This window comes from Festucalex cinctus, chromosome 5, assembly GCF_051991245.1.
Source record: "Festucalex cinctus isolate MCC-2025b chromosome 5, RoL_Fcin_1.0, whole genome shotgun sequence".
Classification (NCBI taxonomy): Eukaryota; Metazoa; Chordata; class Actinopteri; order Syngnathiformes; family Syngnathidae; genus Festucalex; species Festucalex cinctus.
This window is the reverse complement of record NC_135415.1, coordinates 16,460,790-16,481,371: the sequence shown is the minus strand read 5'-3', so window position 1 is coordinate 16,481,371 and position 20,582 is coordinate 16,460,790. Positions and strand designations below refer to the sequence as shown.

Genomic DNA, 20,582 nt, shown 5'->3' with positions numbered 1-20,582 from the left:
TTGATGCTTGAAGGGCCCATAATGACGTTCAGCACAATCACGTTAGTAGAGCACCACCGAAAAACGCAGCTGTATTGTCATCTGTTTGGAAAGCTGCCCGGTTTTCACACATGCAGTTGAAAAACAGCCATACATTCTATGTCTGCGGATGTGACATCATGTGTACATTTGTGTGTACGTGAGATTGCAGTTTCATTTTTCGGCCACACAGTAGTGATTCGAAAGTCATTTTCTGCATTGAGCAGCTTTAATAAAGACATACAGTGAGGACATAATTAACAGTTTGTGTCACACTGTATCAATTGGCTGGCCGTTGTGCTGCACCTTCTGTTTGTGTCTAATCTGTTAAGGCGATACAAGATTTATAACTCATTTTCCTTGGATTAGGCATTGTGTACAAATAATAAAAGTGCAAATATCTTATTCCCTGAATTCTCTTTTAAACCGATTAAGCATCAAAATAGGGACGTAACATGGTGAACGCCATTATCCTGGTTACGTGATCGTGATGATGTAGCCCATGCGTAAAACGAAAGTCGTCCTCGGTCATTTCAAAGGGAGTTTGCTGACGTAATAGGCAAGAAAAAGACCGTCTTCGATCCCAAATACGGAGCCAATTCTGTTCAGAGTAAAATCTTCAGCACGTCCGGTTTCATGTCATACAGCGCTTGTATTTCAAGTTTGTGCTCTCAAGTCAAAGCAAAAAAAAGAAAGAAAAAAAAAAGAAAAAAAAAAAGGAAAACTGGTTGAATGATGGCTTGTTTCGAAAATTGTAAATCGTAAGTCAAGTTATTCTCAAGATGTTGTACGGTCTGAACATTATTTTTTTATATTATTGGTGCTTCCCTGATAAGCATATTAAAATGTCTGGTCTTCTCACACCACTTTGTTCTCGAGATGTGATTGTGAGATAGCGATCGTGGGGCAAAGTGTGGGGGAGAAAAAAAAAAAAAGAGCAGCTGCCATCTTACTGGAACACCTGGCGAAGTGGCGGGTTTGTGGTGGTGGGCGGGTGGTTTACAGGCTAAGTCTAATAATATGCTGCTTCCTATAGGTTCGAAGTGCAGTATATGAAGCTGTGGCTCCAGTAGAAATATTTGGATTATTGTTTGCGTCGACATGTGCTGAAAGATAATCGCTTGCGTCTGGAGGAAGGTAACCTTTGCATCTCCAAAAAAATAACTTTTTGGGAAACCAAAAAATTAAGAAAAAAACTGCATGTTGGTTGAGTAATTAGCATTGCATCGGACAAGACAGCAAGCCATTTCCAACACTTTGAATTGACCAATACCATCAATTTGTGACATAAAATGCAATTGACCAAATTTGGACACAAAAGTCAGCGTTGAGCACACGAGAAGGTTCAGTATATACAACACACAGTATGGTGTCACATAGCCAGACATGATAGAATAACTCGCAAAAAGTTTATGGAGCCACTGAGAGGAAGTTTTTAATGGAGAACATTAAACATAGTGTGACTCAAAACAGCTGATTTTTTTAATACACCCAAAAGGGGAAGAAATGCAGCTGTTGTATTTGAAAAAGACCAAACCAGGTCGAGCGCTGACCACAAGAGGAATGACATAAGTCACTGTTTGTCTGGCCTGCACCTTCCAGCCCCGCTTTCCTTTGGCACAAGGTGAATGACCTACAGTCAGCGCCGGCAAGTCCGAGAGGAGGGGGAGGGAAGAGGAGAGAGCTCAAGAGCTAAGAGAGGCGAGAAAACCAAATTTCAGAAAAGAGGAGGAGTGCTCCGGGGGTCAGCCTGTCTGCAGCCAAGGTTAGAAGCATGCCGCAGCCAATAGCTTTTGTCAAAATCAACACATAAATACTAAAACAATATTTTAAAAGATGGATTTGTCCAGGAAGGAGTTGGATGACATCACAGCAATTTCTGGCAATTTTTCCGCAGGTCACGCTGACAAAAACATTCTAAATTGCTGTCATGTAAACACAAGTCAGCTTCATCAATGACCACAAGCATTCATGTCAAAGCCGCCATCGTCATGATCATCACCAAGTACTGCTTCTCATCTCTTTTTCATTTTGAAATGAAGTGGATCTACAATAATCTCCGTCGAGTCTTAAATGTCTCTCTGGGGATCCTGCCAAGTCGGACTTCCACGGGTTGTCTTCCCAAAAAGACGCTGTTACATCAGTTATTGCACTGCTTTGGGACGATCAACACCAATTTCCATCATGTCATCTTGTCATTTAATTTGAAAGAGGCGCACTTGAACTATTTGGAGAAAATGGAGTAGACTAAAATCCCAACAAAATAATGTGATGAGAAGAAAAATATTTGGCCTTTTCCACGTAGACTAGAAGATCTCATTTACTCTTCTTACAAATATTTGTAACCTCTTTGGTGATGTTTTCTCTGGCCTGTTTATTTGTGCAACCAAATTGAAGCATGAAGAAAAAGGTTGTTTTTTTTTCTCCCTTTTTAAATTGGGGAAGCCAAGACGGCTATTTATAATCAGTCCAAATGAAAGCTGCACTCTAGCCCCGACTTGAACGCTGTGGTCTTGTTGAAAATGTTGCGTGAAGACGACGGTGGCACTTAAGTTTTTCTTCAACAAGACCAATGGGAACTTGAAGACTTTTTTGGGAGATGTCGGGTTAAAAAAGGATTTTATGCAATTTGTTCCAAACAAAATGATCTGGAGTCCGGTGTTATTTTTAGATTGGTGATTTTGTTGCAATGGCTGTTTTTCTAAGGCACAGATTGAGCACCACATATCTGCCGACCCCCTGAAAATGTGTATTTTTTTCCCTTTTTTTATTGAACCACAAAAACATAGCGTGATTGTCATGGAAGAAGCGGATTGCCACAAAGACAGGAAAAAGGCAAGATTAAATGAGAGAGTGTAGATAACTAGAGTGGCTGTTTAATATAATCTATCGCCCCATTCACTACATTTCAGTGACAGAGACACTACACGACTCTAAACTGTATGTTTGTTCAACCATTAACATTGCATCCTCAAAGAAATTAAGCCATTTTTAACACGTAAGTTTGGTAAATAATTAGTTAAAAAACAAAACAAAACATAATAATAAAAATTATCATAACACCCGCACGTGTGGAATGACCAATTATTATTATTTTTATTTTTTTTACCAAATTAATGGGGTGTCACCTAAACCCCAGTAATACAAAATAATATTTGAGTTTCATTATTAAAATAAAATAAGGCCATACAATTAATTAAAATCAGCCAATTTTTGTCATTTTATTTTTTTAAACACATGAACATGTCACATTAATTAAAAGCTTCAACAAATATTTGCATTATATACATTTTTTTTTTAATTAATTGACTGATTTGTTCTACCAATGCCATAATTGGCATATAAAATACTGTGTTATAATGTTGTTACAGCTTGGTGGCGCCACAGTGGCCACCCTCGCTTACACTTAAAACACTGTTTTGTTTTGTTTTTTTAATAGTGCAATTTTGATTATCTGTTACATCTGCAGCACCGTTAACTGGTGATTCAAATTTTCAACTATTAGAAAACTATTACCAAATCCCACAAAGTCAGTAACTTGTCACAGTTGGTTTCAAACGTGTGCCAGCCCAAAAATCATGAATGTTTTCCTGAACAAACCCATTCCTGTTGTTTCTTGGGTTTTGATCTGAAAATATTTGGGATGTGCTGAAATCAGGAACACTAGACACAAAGGATAGAAACACAATTTTTCCACTTGAGTAGTTAATAAAAAGAAAAAAGAGAAGTAACGACAGCAATAAGAATATCAAATAATGAGGAAGAAGTGTAAGCAGGTGGGTGTCATGACCGTCTTCCCTTTCTGAAGGCATTCTAATGAGATGTCAACTGCATTACCAATGACAATAACATCCACCCAATAGTCTGGCGTTGACATGACACAAACAGAACATCAATAACGCCCCAGAACAGGACATCATGTCCAGTATTTGTGCGTAACTCACGCGTAAAACAAAATTAAAGAATGAAGCAATAACAGGAAGTAGCCTCTTCACTGGCTCTGGACATCTGCAGCCTACTACCTTGGTTGTGTTTATACAAAGCTACATTACAGCCTTTTTCTTGGGTGCATGGGGTCGAGGGGTCAGAGATGAAGACATCAGATTGGTGGTTGGATGAAAGTTGCGCTTTCTAGTCAGTTGCCACATCAGAAATGGTCACAGGCATAATAACTAAGCACTTTGAGGACATTGGAGGTCAGCGTAACAAGAATACTTACAGCAGATGGAAAAAAAAAAAAATCCTCCAAAGGGATTTGGCAAAATGTCTGTGCAGAAAAAAAGATTATCATGACAACTCAGATGCGCCTTGGCCAAATATGTGAGCCTAAGCAGGCCTAAGCACTGTCCCAAAAAAATGTTTGTTTGTATACTGACACCATCCAGAAAGGGAGCAGACATGGTTAAATGAAGTTTTTATCATCATCTACAGTACATGTAACCAAAAAATAAAAAAATAAAAATGTCAGTTGCAACTTTTCAACCAGCAGAAACTTTTTGACTGAAATGCAGCCTCAGATCACCTCCCTTGAAATGTTTCAAACTATTTCTCTCAAAACCAAACAAATGCACACAATGTCCCTTGGAGCCTTTTGCCCAACTCCGTCGCGCACTGTCATCTCCGACAACCCCCCCAACAAACACAATCGTGGCACGTCCACGCAAAAGAGGCACATTTCAGCATACAATTCCTTACAAAAAAAAAAATGTGCGTGAAAATCTAACTCACCAGCTTTGCAGGGATCCTTGTAGTCGATCGCATCTGATGTGGCAGCGGGCTCCACGAAGTAGCTGGGGTCGATCGCCTCCAAATCGATGGCCAGTATCACGCCGAGGCAGGGAAAGAGAAGCAAACATCTCGCCGCGAGATCCATGATTGTGCTCGGGGAGACGGCCAAATGCGAGGGATAAAGGTAAAGGAAGAGAGGGGACAGAAAGAGAGAGAGAGAGGCAGAGAGGAAGAGAGAGAAAGGGAGAGGGAGAATGGGAGGTTTTGGGGGAAACGAGATCCCTCCGGAGGGCGGGTTTAAATCCAACCTTTCTCCGGTGTCTTCTTGGTTCGGGGGTGGTGGGGGGATTCAAGTGATTGCCGTCCTCCAGCTGGAGCTCCAGGCGACTACCGAGAACTGCTTGAGAAACTTTGATGATATGGCAGCAGCTCCTCGGGGGCGGCGAAAAGAAAGCCCCCCTTTTATGATCATTTTGAACCTGGGTGCATTTTTATGGCTCTTACATGGTCCACTGGCCATAATATCGTGTAACGAGCGATTTATTTTCACAAATGAGTGAGCGCTAGCCACCATTGTGTCCGTCCCAGCTAGCTTGCTTAAAATTGTAGCACTTTTAGCTCGTAGCTGATTTTTAGCACAAAGCAGCGAACATTTCAAAACGGCGTGTAGATTAAACAGCACGAACAGGTACACTTTGTTTTCATTCAGTTAACCGAAGAAAGAACAGTATAATTTCTAGAGTTGTTATTTACTTTTACCTCCTTTGGCCATTTTTATTTCGTGTGCACGGGTACGCACGCTCACACGCAAACAACAACAAACAAACAGGGGTTGAGGGGCGAGTCTTTACCGCCACCTATCGGTAATATAGAACATTGACTTATTTGAAGAAGCAGAGGAAGGGACCCTAAGTCACTCACTCACTCACTCACTCACTCACTCACTCACTCACTCACTCACTCACTCACTCACTCACTCACTCACTCACTCACTCACTCACTCACTCACTCCATCCATCCATCCATCCATCCATCCGTTTTGGACGTACAGTATTTGCTTTGTAACCCGCAGCACATTCATCAATACAGTATACTGTTGTGTGTAGGCCTGTATAGGATTAACTACAGCAGAAAACAAAGATGCTTTCAGTAATAGAGAGGCTTGAGACGCAACTACCAGCAGGTTTGCCAGCAGCGACAAACAAAGCGTGCCTTATATAAGAAGGAAAGGCACACAATCTTCCAGGCCTTATCTGCGTGCAGAATTTAAGACAGGATGTCTGCTCAGATGAGTGGGCTGTATTTACGCTGCTGCTGTAAACACGCCACTTGAGCATTAGATTACGCTTTCGGGGTGAGCTTGAGGGGAAAAAACACACGGGATGGCCTAAAGAAGAATGGCAGATATTAAGGCAAATTGGGAGGAAATTAGATTGTTTACTGGACAGCAAAAAAAAAAAAAACTGTACTTTTGGGACATAGTATTTTAAGAAAGAAAAAAAAATGCTGCACACTCAAGCAACATTAGTTTATACCACTGTATCTATCTGTAAACGTCAGTCTTTAATTGTGACCAGGATTAAGATTTCAATCTGCGTAAATGTCCACTTGTACAGCGATAATGTTCCTGGAAGCTCAAGTGAAGCTAGAATTGTACGCCATATGCAAATGAAAGATTGCAAGAGCACTGGAGCAGGGGCCCCTCAAACTCTGGTCCACTGTTGGGCTCTGGAGTTCAGCAGCAATGAGGTCCAAAAAACTTGATTACTGCAAGAAAAATGCAACAGAGACACGGATTTAAATCATCACATATGATTGCAACAATACTGTGGACAATTTCACATTTTGATTTTATTTTTATAAGCACTCAAAATTTATTTTCGTGACCATTTTGGCTTTATTTACTTATGTTTTTATTTACAAGAGTTCCTTTAGAAATGAATGGTGAATCAAAAGTTCTCCATCCATGCTGCTTATTATGGTAAAAAAATAGAAAAACAATTCATTTTTTGTATTCACATCATTCAAATAGCTTCCGACGTACAGCTTGCAACAGCCAATTTAGTTGAGCTCAGATAAGATTTAGCTGAAGCCATTATTTCCCTCATCATAATTATGTCCCCCCCCCACCCCCACCCCCCTCCACACACACAGACACGTCATGATTGCACTCAGACAATAAAAAGGGCCGAAAACAACACTTATCAGGATGTTCTATAGCGCACATTTTCCCTTTATTGCCAGTGAAAAATAGCAACACTCATTCACATCATCTGTGGAGGCCCACATTTTCAATTATCTACATTTACTCACCCCTCAATTTTTTTCTATCATTTTCTACAGCACTTGTCCTCATTAGGGTCATATGATTTTGGGTCAGACTAGAGATTGGTTACACCCCGGACTGTTCGCCAGCCAATTGCAGCACAGACAAACGGCTACTCACATTCACACCAATGGACAATTTAGTCTGTCAAAAGCTGAGACGCACCTGAGACTCACTGTTGCGAGCAGGCGTCACCTCGCCTGCTTGGCTGAGCAATCCCGCTCTGCTTGCAGGCTGCGCTCCTCGAAGCATCACTGTTATGGACGTGGGGGCTTTCTGCCCTAATGACAACACACAGCAACATAGGCTCAGCACTAAATGCAATATAAATGTGACTGCGCCAATAAGACGACATGAATGGCCTTACTGCTCCATGCAAGTCAAACTGGTAGCTTGACAAAAAATGAGAGTAAAGCAGTTTAGTTTAGGGTGATGGCAAATGCAGTTGAAACGGAAGACAAAGGAGGGAAAAACGGAAGCATTTAACAGCCAGTATGATTCCAGTTTTTATTGCAACAGGGACAGAGGTTGTGTCATGTCAATACATGTCAGCATTTGTTGCATTTATGGATGTTACATGCGGGTGACTGAATGGAGCGTTTACAAAACAGAGTATGGTATGATGAGACAAATAAAAATAAAATGACAGCTTCAACATTTGAGACAAAAGCCAAAAAAAAAAAAAACCTGACCAACTTGAGACAATTATTTTCAGTCAAACAGCTTTCAAACTATTTCCCAAAACAGGGCATGTAAAACAAATGCGGCAAAGTGAAAACTTTTTTTGTTTTTTTTTTGTTTTTTAACCTGACTTTGAAACGTGCAAATTGTATTGAACTGCTGAGACTGTCCCCAGATGCCGTCTTGGTCATCAGAGTTGCCCCTTTCACACAAGCATCCTGCCGGTCAGCGTGGCCGTTGTCGCCCTTTGGCAGTTCGAGACATACCGACGGTCTGGTTGGTGATGTGGGCCAAGCCTGGCAAACTGCTGGCAAGCTTGGCCAGTCCGCCGTTTGTGAGCAGGTGATGGATAGCGTTGGTTTTGGCCACGCCCCCCGCGGTGACCACAGGGACGGCACGGAGCAGAGTGCTGGTATTGGTGGTGGTGGTGGTGGAGACGGCGCTCAGGACCTGACCCTGCGGCTTGAATGCCTGGAGGAAAAGTCGACAACGTTGATAAATGTCGTTGTTATGGACACATACTGTATACAATAAAGCACATTTGGAACTAGAGTTAATTTGTATTTAACTTTTAAATACAATACATTCACATTTAATCTTAAGAAACTGTTTTAAAAACTATTACGTACACTTTTATGCACAACACATTTTAATAGAATAATTTGAGTACAGTATTTTTATTTTCCTTACTGCATAATATTGAATAACATTTAAATTTGACGTATTATAGGAACAAAACGCTTGCCTCTGTGACAAGTTATGCTACTTTCTTACTTTTAGCTAAAACACTCTTAAGGTGGTACTTGGTGTAAAAACGTTAGATGGTCTTGCAGCCTTTACTGCTTGTCTAATTTTCTTTCTAATCTCCTTCGCTTCCTCTGGTCAATATTTAGTGTGTTTGCATTACACCAAACAGTATCGTAACTACTTCTTACCCTTTAAATAGGCCGACAGATTGCTCACAAGTTTGAATACATTTGTGATGCTACCTAGAGTCCCTACTATGGTTAAATTATTTTCAATGATGCTACCATCATTTCTGTCTAGGTCTGTTTCATTATTTTATTTTATTTTGTTTAAATAATAATTCTGTTGAACCACAACTCAAAAGTAATGTCAGATTTTCATTGCTTATTTTTTTTTTTAAATAAAATGTTCAATTATTATTAGCTGTCTTCAATTTTTTTTTTTTTATTATTTGCCTACAAAGAGGAATACCTACAATTTTTGTCCACATGTGCACCTATTACACAACCCTCTCAGAGGTTATTTTTCAATCAGATGGCATCGCACTAGCGTGTAACATAACAGCGGAAACTCTTATGCCATTGCTAATAAATGCAAATGTTTGGTGGGCCGAATTAAAGAACCAAGCAAGCCATATGTGGCTCAAAGGCCATACATTTGCAGTCATACCTGTGTGCTTCCAGTGCAGGCGTCCGCAGAGGGCAAGCTAGGTGCTTTGGTGACGATTTCCTGAAGGCTGAAACTTAGGCCTTGTAACAAACTGCTGGCGGAAGGTGCTGCATACACAAACACAATTATAATTATCCATCAATAAAAACTATCCCTGTCCCAATCCACGCGGTCCTGTGGCAACCTCGAACTGGGTGGACACTCACAACACGCACCACGTGTCCAAAGGGGCAAATTCAGGACAAGTGACAAACATTGATGGTGTAAGATAGGCGCTCTTGCCGGTGGTGAGGCTATAGCGGCATTGTTGCAAGTACGATGAAATGTGAAGGGCAAAGATACCTTGGGCAGAGGCTGGTGCTTGCGCCTGGATTGGTGCGGACGACCCTGACGCCATGCAAGGCTGCACGCTGTTGAAGGAGCTGGAGCCTGGGGACAGGGCACCAGACACCTCTGAGAGACTAGCAGACCTGCAGTGACACACATAACCACCAGTCCACTCAAGAGCCACCTCAGAAAGTGCTCTGTGGTCAAAACCCTCCCTGCACCAAACATACTTTTTTTTTTGTTGGGGGGGTTCGACTAGGTGGGAATGGGTCATGGGTGTGTGGTTACGGTTTTAGTATTGTACTGGTTATTATGGCCATGTACAGTTGGGCGGACTAGCTTACCGCTGGCCTGTGAGAAGTCCGGAGAGCTCCACGGCTCCGGCTACAGTTTGCCCCATTGTCACTGCTAGGGGCTTTCCAGCAACACCCACTGCACAAAGACAACATTTGATTCAACGTCAATATTCTACTGGTTTGGATGATCATTTACACTGCCCAGTGCCCACCATTGAGAACACGGATTCACAACCACTTATGTACCGAAAAAGATAATCAAATTAACCAATTTTACTTAATTGGTACGAAAATGATCTATTCATGCACTAAAAAAAACATCATTCTTCATCTGTCCATGTCAGCCAAGTATTGTGACAGGAGGAACCATTACATGCTCTTCCACTAGAAGGCCACTTTAGCTTTGTATTTCACTTGTTGCTACTCATACAAAAGATTTCACACTAAATACATTTGTGAGAAAACTGAGCCAACACCTTCATGGTAAACATTTTTTGTGACATTTTTCTTAAACGTACCAGCCAGAATATGCCCACAGATGGAATTCATGTGACGTGAACTGTACTGGCTTAGCTCTAGTTGCAAGTGAAGCAAATGGTTGGGGGGAAAGGGGGGAAAAAAAGAAAAAGAAAAAAAAAAGCCAACAAGGTTTATACTGTGGCTTTTACTTTGCAAAATAAATGCTAATAGTGTGAGTGATGTGCGCTATACTTAAAAAAAAAAAAAACAACAATAAAAAAAAACAAACAAAAAAAAAAAACAACAAAACAAAAAAAAGTTGTTGTTTTTTGTTTAAATCACCGGGGGTATATTTCAGTGCTTTGAGACGTCAACAGCAAAAAAACATTACTATTATACATGATAATGAAGAAAAAAACAACAACAAAAAAACTATTAAAAATGTTCAATTGATAACCCTGAGCCAATGGAGAATGTTGGGGAAATAAGAGTCCAAAGTCCCTATACGTTATATAGGTAATGTTAATTTGTACCTTCCTGTACAGCCGGGTTGATGGTGGCCCCGCTCGACTCGCTTTGGGAAACGAGCGTGACCTTGATCTTAGCCCGCTTCGAGGCTTTATTCGGGGTGGGGCTCGGCGTTAGCCGTCTCTTGCCGCGCGCTCGCAGCTCATCTCTGTCCAACGCCTCCATCTGATCACTTGTCACTATGGAACGATGCAAGGTGGCTTTATGAAGGCATTGTATATTATTTTAATTAAGTCAACAAAATGCTTATGAATACATCAAAAACAAATTTACAAAGCAGGACATAGAAATTTTTATTAAGGCTGCTGGGGTAGGCAAAGCAGTACTGATATATAAAATCACAAGTGGCCTTTTTAGTACAATATAAATGTCTTTATAAGGATTATATAGCGCAGCATAATTTGGAATAAATATACGCTTTATACTGTATGTATAATGACAAAATGTATTGTTCAAATAGATGACAAATTAATTCAGCACTATATGAATTTGAAAATGATACTAAACACACTACCTACTTTTTTTTTTTTTTTTTTAATGAGGGAATATTCAAAAGGCTAGCTATGATCTGAGATGCATGTGGTAGAGAATTCCCTGACATTCCATCTCAAAGAATTGACTTTCCCTGGCATGTTCTTCTTTGTGAAAAGTTGGGGGCCACTGAGGGCAGTGGATGCCAAGAAAAAGAGGAAAAAATAGAGTGGGCAGAGAAAGGAGAAGGGATAGCCACTTACCAAAAATACAAGGAGGAGTACCAGGAGGAAGGTTTTTCCTCACAAGCATGTTTTGTTTCATAAAAGCGGCAAACTGAGCTGTGAATGAATTGGGAAAAGGAGAGGAAGGAGGCCAGAGAGGAAGGTTGTAGAAAAGGAGACAAGAGTATTTCAGTCACGTTCCATCTTGCCCCATCAAGATGTTGTGACGCGAGGAATATTTATCTACAAATCACGCATTCATTCTTTGCTTTAGCAACGCTGTTTCCTCAGCTATGTCAGACGCATTTTTTTTTTCAACCGTCTACCCAAAGTCCTAAGTTTAAATTAAAACTGTTTCATATGAGAGCAGAACCTCTACACATGTGTGACAACGTGCTTTTTTACTGCCGTCTCTCTTCTAACCTTGAGCCTGCTTGTGTGACAGCACTGTGCCAGAGCGTTGCATGTGGGTCTTTAGGAGCTGTGTGGCGGTAATCAGACTGGACTTCTGCGCTGGGGACAGGCCAATCTTGGGTTTGGGGCTTGAAGTGGGACTGCTGCAGACACTGGACAAATCCTGTAGAACACAATTGGGAGGAAATTTACTGCAAGGTGTTCTCCATATAATCAAGTTCTCCTGTCATACCTGTGTGTAAGTGTATGGCTTTAAAAGGGGGAATTTGAGTTATTTGATTGATTGTTGAAGTACTATGTCTTCAATGAAATTAACATGGATGTTTTGGAAATTTTGGAAAAAAACAGAACCAATTCTGTACCACATTTTCAGAAATGCAAATGTATTTAAAACGTCATTGTCCAGCAGTGAGAAAGAACTTTTTGAGCTTTTCTTGTCCTTTTCTGAAAATCTTTACTACAAAAACCCCTTAGACGAACGCTCATGCCTCAAGCCATCATGAACGGACCTCTGAACCTGACGGAGAGATAGGGAGTCTGAGCGCGGGGGAGGAAGGCCGTCCTCTCTCCATGTCAAAAGGGAACTCTCGTCGGGGCCTCCTTTTCTTCTCGGTGTCAAGGTCCCTCGTTTCCCCTGGGCCGTGACTGTGGCTCTCTGCCCGTGTGAGGACACCAGACAGGAAGTCTGCAATCTCATCCTGCAGATCAGTGAAACAACAACAAAAGTGCCAATTTGGGTTGACATGCCTCTGGAAAGCATAAACACACATTAAGAAATAAATTTCACCAACCTGAATGCAGCGGTCAACCATCGTCTGCGTCAGTCCCTCTGACTTCATTTTTGCATAACTGATCCTGTCACGAGAAAATTGATTGCACTGACTCCAATGACTTCATATGTAAATGTATTTGAAGGACATTATGTCAGACACCGTGCGCGACTCACCTGACGTTATTGTCAGCTCCCCCCACCACAACCATGCTGTTGTCAGTCCTCAGTTTCTCTCGGAATTCCTCCATTCCTTCCACGGTGCACTGAAGAGCGTTCTGACCAACCACGAACAACACTGGCGTCTTCATGTCCAGCAGTGGGTCATCCACATCCTGTGAGTCACACACATCATACATCATATCAAGCAATGACTACAAGCAATGGTCAGGAAAAACAAAAACAACTTGAGCTCACCCCTCTTGGACCGTTGACCGTAAGCAGAGGGAAGCCGAGACACACGACGGCGGTCAGGTACTCCATCAGGGAAACCTGTCGAGTAGTCACCATTAAATCAGCTGACAAGGCCTCCATCAACGCACAAAAGAAAAACACATTTGAAATATGGGAACCCTTACGTGACAAGCTATGAGCGCTCCAGCATTCCAACCAACCAAGATGATGGGTTTGCGGGGGAAGTGCCTGCGAACCTGTAAGTTTGAGATGCACAGTAAAAATTTGACATGTTGGCATCACAGCAATGTCTGAAATAGGCCTGGACAATTAATCACATTCAAATCAACTTTGTACCGTAGTAGAACACACTTTTCAACTTAAAAAAAATAAAACACTGTCCACTTATTTACATATTGATATTTTACATTTACATCATGATATTTGAAAAGCTGAAATGATAAAGCCACATATTTGTTTGGGTTTCTGGTGGAATCTCAATTGTGACTTATGTTTATGCCACACTTATTGTGTAACCGATTTGTGAAGTTATTTGTACTGTAAATCTAAGTGTTAAGTAAATTCAGAACTCTAATTGATATAGATAAATAAACCGTCTTTCACATAAATTGAACTGCAATTTTAGCGAAGCATAACTTGTAAATTCAAAACATTATGTAAAATACTGATATTGTGTATTGTACTGTATTTTATATTTCATCCTCTCTAGTCTGAATTGCTAAGGACCTAAAATTATTTGCGCAATTTATTTTTACCTTCAAAAACATGAGGTGGGATGATGCAGCCCAAATTCAGTTTACTCTACTTTCAAATTATTGTATCATAATAGACAGTGTTACCTTGCCATGTTATTTGAGTGTGTCATGAATCGACGAAGAAATTTATTTTTAAAATTGAAGTACCTTTTTAGTAGATGCACAATCTTTACACTGAGGGGCATATTCACTAAGAATGCTGCACCACAACTGCACCCGCAGTCTGCGCCCAGTTACCCACCTATTCACGAAGGATATTGCTCTAATCATATACCGTCGCAAACACGGCCACAAAACTGACAGCTTGGAGCAAATTTGCACCTGATTTACCACACATGACAATGGATTTGCGCCAAGAACATGGTTGTTATAGTAACTGTTGCGAGAAAGATGACATCAGAAAGCGAGGTTGGACCGAGAGTAAGCGTTTAGAGCGCCATTAAGCTGTACAGAGCAGAGAGGACGACAACGACGTCATTCATTCATAAAGTACAACTTATTGGTGCAATCGTTTTTTAAAAATATATTTTCAGAGGTGGGCGCGGGCGTACAGTATGCAATTGGCACGTAAAAAATTATCGTAAAATGCTTCCGTGCCATTGCCGATCAGCCCGGGTTACGTTATGTGTCCTAAAACAAACATAAGATTCCGCCCCGCCCCTGTCTCTCTCTCTCTCTCTATCTATCACGTGGATGTTGTGCTGCAAATGGCACGTACTGCTGTCGTGATCGAGGTTGGAGCAGTTAATACATGCTTTCCAAAAACGTTATTTGCGTCACGCAAACGCGGTGTGGCCATTTGCGCTGGCGTTAGTGAATTAGACGCTGCATATCAATGAGTCTCATTTGCAATGGGGTGGGCATATTTTGCGTCAAATCTATACAAATTCCGTCATTTACATATGTGCAAATAACACCGCCGCACCGTGACGCAATCTGTTCGGCAGAGCACTTTGTGACGGATTTCCCCATCTGCGCGTGTTTAGTGAATTAGGCGCTCGCAGATTGCTCCATTTTTGCCGGTTAGCGCGGTGCAAAAGCGACACAAACCTTTAGTGAATAGGCCTCTCAGTAAGTATATCGCACAGGTTGACCAGTTAGGTGTGGGGAAAAGGCAATTTTCGGCAAATTCAATCATTCAACGTGTGTTCTGTGCGAGGTGAAACAATTTACAAGAGCTTTTGCATTAGCATTGCAATAGAGTTGTGGCAGCTCTCAACAGTTCTTTTTCAAACATTTATGAATTATTTTTCATTTTCCCCTATGGTTTTGACCAATATTTAACCGTTATTTATAAAGGTAAAGTAATTAAGAAAAGATTCTCATTATTTAATGCCGACCTGGCTGCAGTGCATACCACAGAGGGAAAGCGTCCTAAAAACTGTGTACATGTGCAGTATAAGAAAAATTATCAGAGATAATACTGACAGCTACACAAATAGGGTGGTGGGAGGGCGGGACAAAAACAAACAAAAATAACAATGTCCTTTACCTCAATGACCTTTGCTCGAACAGTTCCCAGCATGTGCTCCAGACATTGGGTAATGCTAATATTACCGACACTGCTGACATGGGTGTGTATAGGGATGACCTGACACACAGAAAAGGCAGTTATCAGCACACTGTTTTGAAAGACATGAGCGGAATTGTGTGTAAGAATATGCACTTGACACCTTGCCAAAACAGGAGAGCTGCGACTGCCAGAATCTCATTCGTCGTGATGTTGACACGGCAGGATTGGTCGGGCTTGACGGTGCTATTAGAATGAGTGGTGATCCGGGGAGCTTGCACTGAAACATTGAAGAACAAGCAGATTACTTTTTTTTTTTTTTTTTTGCCATAATGCACTAAACTATATTTTATAGCGTTGACTTATACCGGTTTGTTTTGAGACAGAACTCCAACAGCTGGATCCCACGGACGCTTCAGTAGCAGTGAGAGAGCCTCGGCACTGGGAGAACTCGTCTTGGAGGCCGGAAGCAACATTCTGTCGATCAGCAATGGCAACTTCCCGGACAAAAACGAAAATGGCACGTCATCACAAATCCCATAGCAGCGAGTCGTGCGATGCATCGTGTGACGGGAAGAAACCTTGCTTTTGAGAGTCTGCAGAACATCCAAGTAGGCCGCCAGCATGGCGAGATTCAGCGATTCAATCAGAGTGGTGTGCAACCACTGCGTCAGCTTGGTCTCCCAGTTTACACTGGCTAAGGCATGGCGCACCTTTCTGGCGCATTTGTCCACTGCGATCCTGCGCAATATTGGCTCATTGGATGCCTTTTGGGGGAAGGGATCACATACAGAGTTCAACATGAATGAGTAGATCCTCTTAGAATGTTTTTATTTTTATTTTTTATTTTTAATTAAGTCTAGTCTACTATTTAGCAACATTAAATGTAACTGTCAGAAAAAAAATTTATCTGACCGCAATTAATGGCACACAATTGTGGAAGATTTTTAGGGGTATAAGTAGGTCAAGGTGCCCAAAATATTTTGTTATAAATTTACAAGAATTATTAGAAAAGCAAATGGATATACAACAATTTGTAAATATGAATGCGTAGATCCTCTTTTTTTGGGGGGGGGGGGGATTTATATATATACACACACATACATATATGTATATATATATATATATATATATATATATATGTGTATATGTAGGTATGTGCCCTTAAAATATTGATACAATTTACCACAGTTATTTAAAAAAAGCAAATAGACAACATTTAATAAATTAGTACAGAATTTAAAACCCATTCTTGGCTTTCAACTCAGCAGGAGAATCAGGCTTTAGCTTTTTTTTTTTTGTGTTGTTTTATGTTTGACTTGTATTAATGTAAAACAGTTTCATCTTTTTTGGGGGGGGTAAGTCCTCTATAAAGATTTACGTTTTCATAGGAGTAGACAATATTACTTTTTAATACACATCTATATGGGCACCACGAGTTGCTCGAATACACATAGTGTATATATAAAACAAGCACAACTTACATTCTCATTGGCCAAGCGGGCTAATCTTTCAGCCTGAAGTGCTTTTAGGACTTTATTGAACAGTTTGGTCTGAGGGACAGACCACATAGTCCTGAAAGAACAACGCTAAAAGTCATAAACACACACCTGATAGACGCTTTTATATGCCTACTTGCTCCATATGGTGGTCTTACTTGTTTATATGTTCCTCCCAGTCATCGGGAGGAGAGGGACTCTCCGCAACAGTGCGAGCAAACAGGACATGCCGCTCGCACTCCTTCATAACACTCTGAGCTTTGTGGTTATCGTACAGAGGAACTGGCGTGGGTGTGACCGTCTCCACATCTATTACAGCTTCTGACTCTCTGCAATAAAAGACAAAAATCGATCACAAGTGGAAGCTTTCTACAGCCCTTGTGGACATTGTTTAAGGAATTACGGATGAGGCCACTAAATATGTTCTAATTCGATGATCCTACCGATTCTTCAAATAATTATTCAGATTTAATTTAATGTCGCTCACGGAGAGACTTCCGGCTGCCGCCGAGGCGTAACAAACAGCGTTCTTGTTGGCCGCGCGCTGCTGGCGTCCGGGTGAGCGTTCCACGGTTTGGCGTAGCTGTGGTCGAGACACACCAAGTCCACCTCCCGATCGTGGGCCGACAGCTGGAAGAGCAAGGACGTCCCCATCTTCCGTGCTGAAATCTGGTAGTCCTTATCCCCGCCGCGATGCATCCTCCTCCTGGGTCCAAACGGACCCTGGGGAGGCCTCCACAACCTCTTGGGCTTGACGCACAGCTGAAGGGGAGTGACGAAGCATAAAACTCATTACAGGGGGGCCTCGGTTTATGCCAGGGGTGGCGAGATCCGGTCCTCGAGGGCCGCATTCCTGCTGGTTTTGGATATTTCCCTTCTTCAACACAGCTGATTCATGATCAGCTCATCAGCAAGCTCTGCAGAATCCTGATAACGAGCTTGTTAATTGTAATCAGCTGCACTCCGAGTAGGGAAATCTATAAACCTGCAGGACTCCGGCCCTCGAGGACCGCAGTTTGCCACCCCTGGTTTATGCCATTCCCAACATGTGCTGCTTTGAGGTGATGATCACTGCGTAATGAACTAGCAAGAATATCATCTTGCGCCACAAAAAGACATACATGCTCAGGTACTTCCAAACTAGGGCTTGGCAAGTAATCAATTTTATCACTTGTGTAAGGTTGCAAAGGGCTGGAAAATTCCCAGAAAATTCAGGTACATTACCATGGGAAAATGAGAGGAATATTAGAAATATTTTAAATTAGAGACTTTCAAGAGATTTAACTGGGAGTTGAGGGTCAATTTAATGAGAAGGTATCATATTAAACATTTTGTTTTGTCATAAGAAGACATGAACACTTTACAGCTATCCCTCCTGGCGTAACACTACATTTCTGTTTGTAAAAATCATTTTCTATGCAAACTAGTTCAGTTTCCAAATTGGAAAATTAAACTCAACTCAAGTTTATTTATATAACGCATTCAAACAGCCTGAACTGTCACAAAGCGCTTTACAGAAAGACACAAAAAAATAAAATAAAAAATGACATAAAACATTAACACCAATACAATACAATCACAACAAATCAACATTCTTCCATCCCTACATACGCTTTGATGTTTGGAGCAGATTTTAGACGAAAGAGGACAGAATCAGTCTCCTTTCAGCAGTTGATCAGAGACGTGATCTCAGCATGCATGACGTCATACACGTTTGCGACAAGCTAAATTTGCTTATAAACTGCTATAGGTAGTTCAGAATTCAAATTTAGCTAAGCTCACCGTTTCAAACTTGAAATTGTAAAATGTTCATAGCATAGTTTGATTTGTGGCGATGATTGCGAGTTCAAAACGTGATTAAATGTCATTTGACTACAATAACAAGCTGCCTGGTTTGTATGATAGTCACAGACAAAAGATATCAGAAATGCACAAATGTTCAGCATTCGGTATTTGTATGTATGACTCTTGTCTTGCACTTTATTAATCCAAGTTATTTACATTATCCTATATTTATGGTATGGTGTTATATTTTACAACCTAAAACCAAGGCACCGTTGGACATATAGTCGAATTTACAGTAATGTGACAGCTTTAAAAAAACAACAACCTTATAATTACAATAGATACATCATTAATACTGCGAATTTAGGTAATTAGTAGGAATTTATAATGAGCGTACTTACCATCATTTATCTGTGAACGTGACGTCGTTGTCTGTGCATTCATAAATAGCTCAATATTAAAAAGCTACAATAGTAAATATGTACGCTGCTCCGCACAATTATATTTAGCTGCTATTCATCTTATGTTTTCTCTGTTATAAAGAAACAGATGTCTATGGAGAACGCTAGCACGTTTTGATCACAAATCCATCTTCAGAAGCTTTGCAGGTGCTTTGTCTTCTGCTCTGAGCACCACCCATGACCCGAACCAATACAACGCCAATTTAAATAGGAGTTTTAGTAAACTTGAATGTACAAACGATGTACATGACAAGACACTACTAAACCAGACGGCTGCTCTATGTCGCTAACAGTCACAAACCGCCATACGGGCTCACTCTTTGAGAAGTGAGTGACTGTTGCGGGTGGGTTGGCCTAGCATGCTAAAGATAGCATAGCTAGCTAAAAGCTAAGAGAAGCAGTTTACGTCGCTCACCTTTGCCTCTACCGATCCATTTATGGTCGCAATGGTTCAATGTCTTCTTACGTGCTCAACTAATGCGAACATATACATATTTAGGCGTAACTAATAATCGTTACATAAACGACACAAGCTGTACGCGTAAGATTGCTTTCTTTTATGTTGTCAGAGGTGTTGCCATGTACACACGTCGCAATCCCCCTGCAGCGTTACTATGAAAACCATGTTTGCTAGCTAGGCTGGTTTCCCACGAAACTGGCAACCCGGGTTATGGCGCGTTCAAGGCAAACGCAAAACGGGGACTGGATTTCACTCTAATATGGAGTGGAGTTTGTTCTCGAGCTGCTCAAAAACATAATTTACACGAGCAAAGACGGCTCAAAATGTACCACTTTTGATTTTTAAAACAGACAGGCTGGGCCTGGTAAATGGGGTGTTAAAAAATCTCATTCGACTTTTATCATTTAAATTATATTAATTCAAAAATAAATAACAGTGATGGGACATTTTGAATTTCTAGGAACGTTTTAAAGTGATCAGATGAAATTGTACACACTGGCAGCGATTTATAGAAATTATATATTGTTTCCGAATAATTTTAAGACATCTTTAACATGATCGGCGTCTTCACATAACACACACAATCCCTTCCTGACATTTTGGAATGGTTTTCTACATCCAAGACCACTGCATGCATCCCCTCGCATTGCAACCTAGAGCGGAGGCTTGCCACAATAAATTGAGAAGACCAACTTCTGTGAAGTGCTGGACGGGCTCACTTGAATCAACACTTATTGTACACAAGAGAAGGAAGAATCAAACGTACCTTTCTGATGGCAGATGAGATGTAGGTCGACTAACGGTTCATGTACCCTACGTTATTGTGGTTGAAAGTGAAAGCAGTTGCTTGGCGGCACAGCGGTAACCATGGTCACGGGATGTGGCAGTCAAGCTGCTATTGGAGAAAGAGAAGCTGAGGAGGATTTTTGCTTCCTCAAAAAGATTGAGACTAAAAACAAAAAGGCAAAAACCACCAAAGCAAGGGTGGGAAACCTTTTATGTCAGATGGCCATACTAAAATGTTTTCCGAATTACATGGCA

At 41.1% G+C, this 20,582-nt stretch overlaps 2 protein-coding genes across 6 annotated transcripts in view; both read right to left on the bottom strand.

Annotated features, from left to right (window-relative positions):
* bmp1a (bone morphogenetic protein 1a) overlaps positions 1 to 5,584 on the bottom strand; it is a 38,802-nt gene extending 33,218 nt beyond the window's left edge. The window contains exon 1 of the mRNA XM_077522946.1: positions 4,747 to 5,584. Within this exon, the coding sequence (XP_077379072.1) occupies positions 4,747 to 4,891 (145 nt within the window). The 5' untranslated portion in view covers positions 4,892 to 5,584. The remainder of the gene's footprint in view (positions 1 to 4,746) is intronic.
* A 631-nt stretch (positions 5,585 to 6,215) lies between these two features.
* kansl3 (KAT8 regulatory NSL complex subunit 3) lies at positions 6,216 to 20,493 on the bottom strand. Of its 5 annotated transcripts, XM_077522947.1 has the most exons (23): positions 19,497 to 19,705; positions 19,022 to 19,052; positions 17,323 to 17,597; positions 16,994 to 17,164; positions 16,821 to 16,911; positions 15,918 to 16,103; positions 15,705 to 15,833; positions 15,500 to 15,616; positions 15,319 to 15,417; positions 13,236 to 13,307; positions 13,075 to 13,149; positions 12,835 to 12,992; positions 12,680 to 12,743; positions 12,398 to 12,586; positions 11,898 to 12,051; positions 11,514 to 11,591; positions 10,785 to 10,958; positions 9,841 to 9,928; positions 9,512 to 9,639; positions 9,170 to 9,276; positions 8,020 to 8,224; positions 7,238 to 7,353; positions 6,216 to 6,513 (listed from the first exon to the last, which is right to left on the bottom strand). In XM_077522947.1, exons 2-23 carry the CDS (start codon positions 19,025 to 19,027, stop codon positions 6,511 to 6,513), a joined length of 2,685 nt encoding a protein of 894 aa, XP_077379073.1. In that variant the 5' UTR covers positions 19,028 to 19,052; positions 19,497 to 19,705; the 3' UTR covers positions 6,216 to 6,510. The 5 variants fall into 5 exon arrangements, with proteins under 5 accessions (XP_077379073.1, XP_077379075.1, XP_077379074.1 ...); XM_077522949.1 differs by lacking the exons at positions 19,022 to 19,052; positions 19,497 to 19,705 and adding an exon at positions 20,308 to 20,493 and having other exon boundaries at positions 6,217 to 6,513; XM_077522948.1 differs by lacking the exon at positions 19,022 to 19,052 and having other exon boundaries at positions 6,218 to 6,513; positions 19,497 to 19,704.
* Positions 20,494 to 20,582: the final 89 nt, after the last annotated feature.